General features: G+C 46.9%; 1 protein-coding gene and 1 long non-coding RNA gene across 2 annotated transcripts in view; one reads left to right on the top strand and one right to left on the bottom strand.

The window, feature by feature from the left end:
• The window catches only part of LOC142012542 (uncharacterized), a 62,684-nt gene that overhangs the window by 18,711 nt on the left and 31,153 nt on the right, over positions 1-12,820 (top strand). The window lies entirely within an intron of this gene.
• ENPP6 (ectonucleotide pyrophosphatase/phosphodiesterase 6) overlaps positions 6,415-12,820 on the bottom strand; it is a 63,585-nt gene continuing 57,179 nt past the window's right edge. Inside the window, exon 8 of the mRNA XM_074992955.1 lies at positions 6,415-11,823. Within this exon, the coding sequence (XP_074849056.1) occupies positions 11,618-11,823 (206 nt within the window). The 3' untranslated portion in view covers positions 6,415-11,617. The remainder of the gene's footprint in view (positions 11,824-12,820) is intronic.

Here is a 12,820-nt window from a genome sequence, read left to right as displayed (position 1 = left end):
AATCAACTGACTCGGTCCTTCATTCCAGTAAAGACTCAAGAGCCACACTCAGGACCCTGGGGATTTACACCCCTCCATACTCAAAGAAAAGGTACTACCCACAGCAAAGGCGGTACCAATACCAGCAACAGCGCCCCCAGTATCACAGGGGTTACGAGCAAGGGCGGCATCAGCAGCACCAGCAGTACAGAACCCCCAGGCGACGCTCACAACAGGGCCGTACGTCCTCGGGGCGGGGCCAAAGGCCACAAGTTTGACATACAAATCCAGGGCTGCGCCATCACCACCATTGCACAAGATCATCCGAAACGACTTTTTCACCATCGCCTCCGACCATTCTACGACCAGTGGCAAAGGATCACCACAGACAAATGGGTGCTGGAGATCATAGCCACGGGGTACGCCATCCCCTTCCAGTCGCTCCCGCCGCCGCGACCCCCGCCCAAGCCCCACCCCCAGGAGGCCTCCCATGTAGCCAGGCTCAGGCAGGAGGTGGCCCACCTAGAGTTCATAGGGGCGGTGGAAAAGGTGCCGGAGCAACTGCAAGGGAAAGGGTTCTACTCTCGGTATTTCCTGACGGAGAAAAAAACAGGAGGCTGGAGGCCCATCTTAGACCTTCGTGGCCTCAACAGGTATCTGCGCAAGCAACGTTTTCGGATGATCACTATTGCCTCCATCCTTACAGCACTGGACGATGGAGACTGGTTCGCAGCCCTCGATCTACAAGACGCGTACTTCCACATAACCATTCATCCGGCTCACCGACGTTTTCTCCGGTTCATGGTGGGCAACGAACACTTCCAATACAAGGTCCTGCCGTTTGGCCTTTCCTCGGCCCCCAGAGTCTTCACCAAGACCTTGGGAGTGGTGTCAGCCTACCTGCACAGACAGGGGGTGTTTATTTTCCCGTATCTGGACGACTGCCTGCTCAAAGGGACCTCGAAAAGGGAGGTTCTCCGCATGATACGCGTCACAGCAAACACGTTCTCCGCACTTGGCCTGGTTATCAATATGGCAAAATCAAAGATAGACCCCTCACAGGACATAGAGTTCATAGGGGCTCGCATAAACTCAGTCTCGGCGAGAGTATACCTTCCAGAGGCTCGCTTTCGAGCCATCGGTTCCCTCGTGCAGGTCATCACCTTCAGCCCTACGGTGCCGGTCTTGACGTGCTTGCAGCTGCTGGGCCACATGGCAGCGGCTACGTTTGTGGTACAGAACGCCAGGTTGCACATGCGCGGCATGCAACATTGGCTGGCAAGTGTATACAAGCCGGCAGTACACACCGTTCACAGGGTGGTGTCGCCCCCACCTGGGGTGCGCGAATCCCTGCAATGGTGGGTAAACCCCGGGAACTTGCTAACAGGGGTACCCTTCCATCAGCCGCAAATATCGGTTTTCCTCACCACGGATGCCTCCCTCATAGGGTGGGGAGCGCACATGGGCGAAGAGGTGACTCAAGGACTGTGGTCACCCACGGAACAGTCTCTGCATATCAATGTTTTAGAGCTCAGAGCAGTGTTCAACGCCTGCAAACACTTTCGAGACCGTATACAAGGCAAAGTCGTCGGGATCAGTACAGACAATACCTCCACCATGTTTTACATAAACAGGCAAGGAGGAGCTCGATCCCGTACCTTATGCGCGGAAGCAATCCGCCTATGGAACTGGTGCATCGCCCACGATATAATCCTGAGAGCCTCCTACTTGCCGGGCACGCACAACGTGAAGGCAGACCAGTTGAGCAGACGTTTTGCGCTCACCCACGAGTGGCAGATCCGTCCCGATCTACTACGGCCTATTTTCCACGCATGGGGGTTTCCCCAAATAGATCTGTTTGCCACTCAGCACAACAAACAGTGCCCACGATTCTCCTCCAGAGCAGGGCTGGGCCGGGGGTCCCTGGGGGACGCGTTCGCGATCCCGTGGGGAGGCCCCCTGCTTTACGCGTTTCCCCCCGCAGTGCTGATCCACAAGGTTCTGCAAAAAGCCAGGAGAGACAAGGCTCGGATGATCCTGATAGTCCCAACATGGGATCGCCAACCATGGTTCCCCCTACTCCTGCGCCTGTCGGACCGCCCACCGATGCCTCTTCCGGTGGCGCCGGACCTGCTCACGCAAGCCCAGGGGTCCATAGTGCATCCGCACCCCCAAAGCCTGCGACTGCAAGCGTGGCTAATCCATGGCTCAGCTCCCTAGAGAGCACATGCACAGTGGAAGTACAGCAAGTCCTAGAAAGTAGCAGGAGGACTTCCACTAGGAAAACCTACAAACAAAAATGGACTCGCTTCATGGTTTGGTGTTCTACCAAGCAGCTGGCCCCCCTTTCGGTGCCTATACCTACAATTCTAGAGTATTTACTGGACCTCAAGAGAGCAGGACTCTCGCTATCCTCGTTAAAGGTCCACCTGGCCGCCATCTCGGCGTTCAGACATGAGGAGGGAGGGCACACGGTGTTCGCCCACCCTATGGTTACCAGGTTCCTCAAAGGGTTGGTAAACCTATACCCCCCTCGGAAACCGATTCCACCTTCGTGGAGCTTGGACCTGGTGCTTACCACACTCATGGGACCACCGTTCGAGCCCTTGGCCACGGTTCCCCTTCGCCTCCTTACAGTAAAGACGACCTTTCTTCTTGCAATTACGTCAGCCCGTCGGGTGAGCGAGCTTGCGGCAGTCATGGCAACGCCACCCTGCACTGTCTTTTCCAAGGAGGCGGTAACCATACGGCTGCATCCAGCCTTTGTTCCCAAAGTTTCTTCCGAGTTTCACATCAATGAACCTATTGTTCTACCCTCGTTCTATCCAAAGCCTCATAACTCCAGCGAAGAGGCGCGCCTACACCTCCTGGATGTGAGGAGGGCGCTAGCCTTCTACGTAGACAGGACCAAGTCCTTCCGAAAATCGGATAGACTCCTGGTCTCCCTCGCTCCCAAATCTAAAGGAGAAGGTCTCTCATCGCAGAGAATCTCAAAGCACATTGTATCCTGCATAAAAATGTGCTACGAGCTCAGAAAGACTCCTTTGTCGGCCACTCCCAGGGCTCATTCCACCAGGGCGGTGGCAGCATCAACAGCCTTTTTCAAGGGCGTTGCATTGAAAGACATTTGCAGAGCGGCGACCTGGTCATCCTACGACACGTTCGCCAAGCATTACGCCCTTCACAGGGTATTCCAAGAGGATACCCGTCTCTCTGCAGCGGTCCTCTCGGGGACCAGCTGCACATAATCCGATTACCCACCACCTATCTGGGTTACTGCTGGGTAGTCACCTATGGTGGAGCACCCACGGGGACACTCGAAGAAGAAAGAGAAGTTACTCACCGTAGTAACGGTGGTTCTTCGAGATGTGTCCCCGTGGGTGCTCCACTTCCCGCCCATCCTCCCCGCTTCGGATCTCTGTTAGTGTTTTGCAGGGGCAACCGAGGCGGTTGGTCGAGGAACTGGCGGGGACCGGATCGCGCACATGGCCAGGAGCGCGCCAGGGAGCGGCGCGTACCGGCGCATGCGCGGTCCGGCAGAAACTGCTTGGAAGATCCGATCTGCGGCGCCGGCCAAGCCGTCACCTATGGTGGAGCACCCATGGTGGAGCACCCACGGGGACACATCTCGAAGAACCACCGTTACTACGGTGAGTAACTTCTCTTTGGCGACCCTTAGTTCTTGTGTTACCTTCCTGATGCAGGCTTTCTGTCCCTAGCCTCTCCAGTCCAGGCTCTCTCCTACTCCCATTTGCTGTGAACAGATCCCAGGGCTTGGCCCTATTTTTTTTTTTAAATTACTCATTCAGGAACTAGTGGTAGCTACACAAGTTGTGGATGAATAACTGAAACCACAAATCTAAACCCAAACTTGGTAAATGAAGTTGCAGTCATCTGAAATGCTATCTACCAACCATCCTAGTTATGTCATTTATGTCTGGGTTTATGACTATACTATGCTATTTCAAACTTTTGTATCTGGTGTCTGAAGCTGCCAGCTGCCTAGTACTAGCTGACACATCGGCGTAAATAGCCAGTCTGTGCTGCTGTTCCCAAAGTGAACTACGGAATAGACTGAAAGCATGATTGGAACATTATTAACCAGTGATAACTGGTAAAGAGAGTTGGAGCAGACAGAGGTTTAATGTAGGGGGTAGGAAAGTTAGTACATCAATCCCACTGGCCAAGCAGGTTTGATGGATGAGTAACCTGCATGTGTGGGAGGTGGGAATCAGTGAGGCCCAGAGGTGGAATAGATTGATAGAAAAGGGACTCTCAGTGGAGCAGGACCTGGGGACAGGCGTGTGAGCAGGACACTGAGACAAGAAGAAAACTAATTGGAAGGAAAGGCAGGGTCATGACTTTTCTTACTTAATCTTTACTTGCAAATCCAAGGAAGCTTCTCTGCCTGCCTAGCGAGGCTTGTAATAGCCTCTGACTTTGGTATGAAGTGTGGTGATTTATTTCCACTCACCCTGTCACTCTTTTCCTTGAAAACAAAGTTGCGGGGGGGGTTAAGCTAGAATGGTGTTATTGGAGACTTGTGGTAATTGCTGGGCACCAGCCTGAGAGGAGGGGAAAGGTCCTTTGATTCCTTAAAAAAGGCGAAATGAGTCTGGGTGTCCTAGGTGGGAGCTCTCGGCCCAGGACTCAGACCAGCAGACCTTGCACCATATGGTGATGCTCTGGCTGATGTCAGACCAAAATGTGGGAAAAGTCCAAAGAGGACAAAGCAGGAGATTGTAGAGCTTAGACAGGTGACAGATATGTTTAATGACTAGACTCTGCATCCTGAGTAACACCTGTATGCTGCAGTAATAGCTGCTCCTAGGTGCAATCCCCAGCGGCCCTTCAGGTAACCGTGCCACACAAGTTCTCCACTGGCAGAATGCCTCCACTGGTTGTCTTAGGTGCAATTCCTCTCTGCCTCCCCGGTTTTCAACCCTAAGCTTGGCAGTGGTTTCTACAGGCACAATGCAGGCATCCTGTGCATCAGTCATTAATATTCTTTCAGTTTCCATGTTTACTGCTGCAGTGCAGTGGAAAGCAATGCATAAAGTGAGGGTGCCACCCTCTTTCCTCAATTACATCTGTTGTCCTGAAATGAGCACTTTCTCCAGTGGGCCTCAGTTTTCTGCTGCTCTGAGCATTTCTGGGGTTGGGAGGGTCAATCTGCTTTTTCCAAAGCTTGCTAATAAATACAAGGCCAGGTAGGATGTGCACAGCTGTCCACTGGTAATTGGAACTTAACAACTTATTTTACCACCTAAGGGTGGTAGCAAATTCTGGTCTCTACTACATATGCCAGGTATGAACCTGAGACCTGAGGTGACAAGCTTTATGTACTTTCACCTGGGCTGATAGAATTGCTCCCTGTCAACTTTCAGACCTCAGCTTGATTGTTCACAGAAAGGTAGTTAGTGGGACTACTCACGATGGCGTCCATGATTAGTATTTTATTTTGTATTTCTATCGCTGAAGCACGTAGGAGCCCCAGTCAAGGACCAAGACTCCATGTGATGGGAAATTTACTTCTCACTAGCTCTGAAGGAGTTAATGTGGACTAGATGGGCCAATTGATCAAGTAGGCTGCATCTGGAGCACAGCCAGGTACCAATAACTGTTAACTAAGGATGACGCTAACTTGGGTAGGAACTGGCAGGATTTCTGTAAAGCTAAGAAGCTGAGAGCAGAAGGTGGTTACAGGGGGAGTAGTCTGCAGACCCACCCTGCTAGGAGGCAAGTATGTTGAAGATTACAGAGTCTTGGGAGAAGTGATGGGGAAAGGAGCCCCAAGAAGCGGAGGAAGCTTAGTCAGAGGTAAACCCAGAGGTGCCAGAGGATAGAAAGAGGAAGTAGAAGGGCATCCAAAGAAGTAGCAAACAGGTCTGGGAGTAAATAACTCAGTTATGGCACGTAAGTTCCTTGGGCTGGAATCCCAGCATAGAGGATGGCCCCAGGTTCTCCTACCAGCCTCTGGGGAAGTGGCCGTGGCCATATAATGAAAGACTGCCTGGAACAGCAGAGGGGCACCTTGGCATATTCCAAAAGGGGAGGATGACCATGCTGGCCAGACAGCCAACTCACAAAGAGGGAGCAGCCAAGTCATGAAAGATTATTCAGAGTCCTGGAAGGAGAAATTGAGACCGTGGGCTGAATGGCTGCAGGAAGTGGGATCCAACAGCAGTGAGATAATGCCCAGAGGAACTGCGACATGGCTCACTAGTAGCGAGTAGCAAAATCTATTACACTCCATTGTGCTAGGTGCTGTACAAATGCAAAACAAAATGACATCTCTTCCCAGAGAGCTTACAGATTTAATTAGATGTGTTTACAGCTATGTCTGTAGGTGATGTAGTGATACTAGTGGACCTTGCTGTAGCTTAATACAGCTATGTTTATACATGCAGTTGGATGAAAACTATAAACAGAGTCAAAAGTTTAATTTTATTATAATACCCTTGGAAAAATTATCCAACATGCAAGCCACAGTATCTTGTACATTTTTATAAAATATCAAGTTTCCATGTACATTTTGAAGACTTCACCATTTTTAAAAAATGTTGTCATTCATCCCACTGATGATTAGTCAGTATAAACCTCAAACATTGTTTATGCTGTGGTATGTCTAATTCTCTAAGCGAGAAGTGGACCAACGTGACTACATTTGATGCACAACTCAACCAGGAAACACAAAGTGTTTTCAATTTTTTTTAACCTTACATTATTTACAAAAATGTGCTATTTCTTACAGAAATCATGCAGTGTTCTTAAAATTATTCACTGATCCATAATCAAGTACTGTGTTGAAAACATCACTTGGAATCATGGCTTTTAAAGCATATTCACCTCAGTTACCTGTTACACAGAAAAGAAAGCTACAGGCAAAATGCTTTGATTTTTGAACCAGAATACGACTCAGTATAGTGGTAAAAAATACCAACCAAGGAAGATGCACTTCTCAAATGTTCTCATTTCTCTTGGAGATCACCAACTTGATGTAATTCTATTGCAGAATTTCCCTTTCGCAGATGGACACATTTTGAAGTGCTTTACTATGGGATGTTTGCACACAACCCCAGGAGATTCTCAGACATTCTGAAAACATATTTTACATTATTTGCAAAGACTTAGAATTTTTGAATAAGCGCAGCTACTTTTTTTTAACTGTGACCCACAATACACATGCAGTGGTGGAGAAATGTTGATCCATTTATTGATCTTAATATGGAATAACTCAATTAATAGTTATTCCTTATTTACCTCAGCATAACAGAAATCAGAAGCTGGCCCTGTTCCTTAATGCTCTTTTTTCCCCTGTAAAAGCGTATTGAAACCTTGTTTATTTCAGGATTTGAGACTCCAGAGCATGGAGGGATTAGTGTATGTTTTATATAGCCTATTGGGTTTCAAACAAAACTTTGTAATTTAGTTATTGAGTTATCTTTTTATACTGATAATTCTCTCACTTTTTAAAAACTGTGCTCCTATGAATTCATTGAGCCTGGTCCATTAAAGAGCAACAAGGAACTTTCAACAATAGATGCTTGTTTCACAGCCACTGTAAATGCTTAGAAAGCCCTAAATTGCCTTTTATACTCAACAGCCTGATAACAAAGACTTGATTTTCTTCTTTTTTTTCAATTGATTTGATGGTTCACTTGAGCTTTAAAAAACACATTACATAAATCTTTACAGCAATTACAGAAGTCCTTTGTCAAGTTTAATTTGATTTTTTTCATGGTATAATCATTTATTCTTAAATTAACTGTACAAAACCAATCCAAAATGTGCTTTACTCTAGGTTTGCGTGCTCATTAATTTTTAGAGGCTTACTTTGTATGGGAAGGAACTTTATCATTCCACAGGACTTCAATCCTGCAATGTGTAGAGTCCTGCCTTTGAGATATAGGTAAGTGCCCTCTACTCCCATGGGTAGCAAGAGGGGCTGAAGGTATTCAGGGCACTTGTAGGGCCAAACCCTAAATATCTCTTTTTGGCATATATTTTTAACAATGGAAACTTTTAAAAAATAAAATTAAATGAAGATGTGTAAATCTCTCATAACTAATATTATGAAACGCATGTAGATTCCTCCCTGCAATTTAACATCAAGCAGCACAGCAGCAAAACGTTGTAACAACTATGTAAAAGTAATCTTCTAAACTAAAATAAAATAGCTGTTGGCTTAAGGCCAGACTCTGCCATTTTATGTTGACTAGAATCTGACTCTAGTGACTTAGTGCTACTGAAATGGTTGTAGTCTGCCATTAGGTGGGCTTTGCTATCTCTGCCTTGCTGTTCATGTTCAAGCTTACCTTAGTCGTGGAACCTTAGCCTCCGAGATGAATTACCTTCAAGGTTATGTCTGCAGTGGGGCTCAAGGGGTAATTTCCCATTGGAGTTGACATACCCATGTTGGCTCTGATCAACCTAGAGTACTAAAACTAGCTGGTTTCCCTTTGCTATTGGGGCAGAAGGATAGGCTATCAGTTCTTCATTCATCCCATCTGAACCCCTAGATATGGGCTTTTCATCCCATTTCTCTGCTGCTGTAGCCATGGCTATCTTTGGTAACTCCCGTGAGCTCTTCCTCTCACTACTTTAGCACTGGCTAAAGGATAAAAATCTTTTTGAAAATCCACCCATATAAACCTGTCTCCTCCCTGTGAAAGCACGGTGAAAGGACAAAAGCCAGGTGTGTTGCATACTCCGTTGCTTGAATGGGAGTCACTTAAAAACATACTCTTTACAGATGCTGCTGGTGGGAAATCAATACAGGTTAAAAACTCTTCAGAGTTTAGCTAATGTTTTGGGCCACTGAGAACATGTGGAGTTATGTTTTCCTTCTTCAGTTGGAAAGACACAAAGGGCAGTTGTTTTTCAAACTGCTTTATGACACTTGTCACTGGCATATTTTGCTGCATGGTTACATCTCATTTCTTCCCTTGAACACTTTGAATGTATTATATTTCTATCTCTCTCTTTTTTGTACTGCTCCATCACAAAGATGACAAGCCATCCCACGGAGTTGGGAGGGCCAGGTCTCCCTGTTAGTCATACAGGTATTCCAATACCCCACTGATGGGGGCAGAACTTGATTCTCTGTATCTCATCTGTGCAGAAAGGTTCCTGTAGCCTGCAGCAGATGGGAAATTCAGTGGCCGTTTCATTTAGATGGAACTGGGAGGGTTTTAATAAATTAAGCATGAAAATGAAGATCACAATTAGCACCATAGTCCCTTGTGGTGTTTTGCTTCTTATGTAAGGAATGTGTCAGCAGGAGCTCAATACTGCTGAAGGATTTGGGGAATGTGTCCTTTAGAGACCATTTGCATGAAAATACAAAGGTGTGCATATGTAATGCCTTGTGAACAAAGCCTCATGGGAGCAAGCAAAGCAATGAGGTTTTGCCTATTGTAAATAACATGTTGTTGTAAAGTCATAATTTATGCTATCACCCAGTGTAAGCATTGTGGAGTCTCACCAGTGCTTGAAGTTGTGTGGGCTTACAGGGCAGCCATACAGCTGTAAGACTGATTTGACCAGTTTTCCCCCACCCACTGTTCCAAGGTAGACCTAAAGGTAGGTCTATAGTTATTCTATGAGAATCCACCGTGGTGGATACTGAGATGCTGTGGCTAGGCCTAGAGCTGAATGCCACTATGAGCTGAAATCACTGGTAGCTGAAGCTATGGAGAGCTCAAATCACAGGGTTGCAAGACAACAGTGGATGGCCAGTAGGAGTGACTGGTAGATGGCTGGCAGGAAAAGCAGTGGGTGGCTGGCAGGCATGACCGACAGACGGCCAGTGGAAGGAGCAGTGGGTGGCTGGTAGGAGTGACTGGTGGCCGGCTGGTGGGGCATCTGGCAAGGAGCAAGCGGAACGTTGGACCAGCGCGAAGGTGGCCTTGCCTCAGTTTCAATGAGGGAATGCATCAGGGTGATGTATCAGGGCCTGCACAGACTGGACAGAGTTGTAAGTGGGGCAGGTGAAGAGGGGTATGGAGAAAGTTTGGGTGTGTGGATTGGCTGTTCACAGTATTTAACTGGTGAACTTGAGAGGCAAAGGACACTGCTCTATCCATTTGAGCTGGGACAGTTACTTGAGGGTTGGTTATGAACTCTGGGTGTGGTATTTTCCCAAGCTGAGGCCATATGACTTTTCTGCCTCTTTCATAACAAGTTTCTTTTCTACACTCAGACTCTGTGCTTGCGAATGGGGAAGCATTGCCTCTCCAAGGAGCCCAGGTGTGTGTGAATTTCCCATGCTACTGGGTGGGGGCTCGAGCCAGTTCTACGTGAGGTGGATGAAAAGGAACTCCTAGATGTTGAACCCGGCCCTGCTCGCTGCTGAATACTTCCAGCAGAAGGGTTAAACTTATATGAAATAGTTGATTTCCTGCTGTATTTCTACTTTCAGTTGCCAACAACCCGGACGTTTTTGCATTGACAGTGTGTCCTGGCACCACAGAACTTGTGGGGAGGCTGGAAGATTTGGCAGCTGGGATAGCTGGGGCTTTTGGCACAGTGGGGCCATTTGGAGCTATTGGATAAAACACACTTGCTTGGTTTTTTTTTCTGCTAAAATGATCAGCAGTGAAATAGTCAATGGCCTGTATTTAAATTGTCATGTTTAGGCTTCAGCACTGATATCCCATTAAGAAGAACAGGACAATTCAGACCTCCCAGAGCTACTGTATCAGTGGACACGTGATTCACATTTTCAACATTTTCTTCTCAATCTTAAAGACTAAAACTATTCTGTACGTGCATGCATGCTAAATCAATCTTAGATCCTGAGGTAAAATTATGGGCATAAAGTTTGGTGGTGGCCTTCAAATTGAATGCGGTACATTAAATTTAAAAATCACCAATGGACTGTTTTAATAAACTGTCTCATGGAGGATCTTAGTTCAGATTTGGCCTCACTAGGGAACTCTCACTCTCTGCTTGCGCTCAAACTCATTAAAGTCCATAGTAAAGCTCTGCTGACTTAAATGGGTGCAGAGTGTCTTAGATGATTGGTGTCTTTTAACCTTTCTCTAGTTCTATGAGCTAATAGAGTCCTAAGAGGGGTGATGCTCCCATCCATATTTTGTTATGGTTGTGCTTATTGTAAGGTTAGTGGAGAGAGGCTATTTCTTCCTGTTTACAGGGATGGGGCACTGAACACCCTGCATGTGAGGAGGGGAGAGTATTGTAGAAGAAATAAAGATATAATCCAGAATAAAACAATCGGTAAAATGACAATGACCTATCTCCAGTCCCTAACTATGCAGAGGAGAAAGTCTCCTTAGTTAGATGTGATAGCATGAGGGGTGATCATCTGTTTGTCTCCTGGAGTAACTCTCACTCACACAGTGGACTATAGTCTGCTCTCATTGACATTGCTATACACATTTACAACTGTGTAAATGAAAGCAACATTTGGATTTGGATTTGTTATGACCACTGCAAGGAAAGAATGGTTCAGAGTCATCTCTCATGTAATTTAAGGGATGAATTTGGGTGAATTTACCCAGACAGCATTCAGTTAATGAAGCCATTATTCAAATGAAGAATTCTAAACAAAAAAGAAATCAAGTTGCTGGTCACACTGACCAACATTGTTTTGAAGCCAGAGTAGCGAGATCTGTTATACAAACAATAAAAGTAGAGCTAATGCCAACCCACAGCTGCTCCACTGGAATAACTGTGCCAAACTGGCATTACTTTTTAACATACACTCCACTCTGGACCAGGATCCATTGTTCGGTAGTGCCTGTATTCCTGCAATATTGCACATGATGTTGTAAACATCGACTGATCTGATTGGCGGTGCCCTGAAGTTCGATTTGAAATCTGAAACAAAGAAATGCCAAGAGATGTTTTAGTCTCTGAGTGGTGGAGGAGCGGGGGTCTTAACACGGGATAATTGCTTTTTGCCTGAGGTTTTGAATAGCAGGAGCATCTGATAAACAAGGAATTGGGAAGAATGGGGACCTTTTGTTTTTCCAGAGACTAACAGAAAGTCTTGTGAGTAAGGCACAAAATTATCTGTTAAAATTAATTTGCCCAATAAGAAAGGGCAACGGAATTCGTAAGGACAAGAGTTATTTAAATGTTTATATGTTTGTATATTTAAACATCCCTCTGCTGCCTCTTCAGCAGTTTTACTTTGCAATAATTGAGTGAAAGACTGAATCTATCTTCTTCCTCCCCTGTGAAGTACTTGCACTATTCTGTATTTAAAGGCTCTGACAAACTAAGACTCAGAAATTCTCTGTGTAGTGATGCAGCAGGTGTATGATATAAATAATAACCACATGGATGCTATCAAATGGCTCTGTCTTGGTGAGCCCCTGGCCAAAAGTAGAAAAGGTATATTTCATATATAGCTAAAAGCTCAAGCCTCTCTGAGAATTGCAAGTTTCAATTGTTTCGAGACTTCCTGAAGGTTCAGCCGATCCATAGGGCGAGGTGGGGCAGCCGCTCCTGGCCCTGTGCTTTTGGGAGGCCTATGGTGGCCACCCCAGCCATCCTAGGAATGGGAGATGGTTGCATGGGGCCAAGGGCCAGGCATGGCAGAAGCAGCAAGGATGGGTGGTGGGAGCCTGCCCTTCTGCACCTCTCCATACTACCACCACCCCCAGCCTGCTGCAGGAGAAGCAGGATGCAGCTGCTGGCCAGGAGGGTGATGCGGCATGGCATAGAGCTGCTTCTGCTGCCTGTGTGGTGAATAGGGGAGAGGCAATAACCTCTGCTGCTGCCTCATACCACCCCTCCTCAGGGGAGGATGGGGGCAGAGTAGGGGCTGAGGAAGGGATGGCATCTGCAGTATAGGGGGTTGGCCCATGCC

This window comes from Carettochelys insculpta, chromosome 4 (assembly GCF_033958435.1).
Source record: "Carettochelys insculpta isolate YL-2023 chromosome 4, ASM3395843v1, whole genome shotgun sequence".
In the NCBI taxonomy this organism is placed as follows: domain Eukaryota; kingdom Metazoa; phylum Chordata; order Testudines; family Carettochelyidae; genus Carettochelys; species Carettochelys insculpta.
Note: the sequence above shows the minus strand (reverse complement) of the source record. Positions and strands in the feature narration are given on the sequence as shown.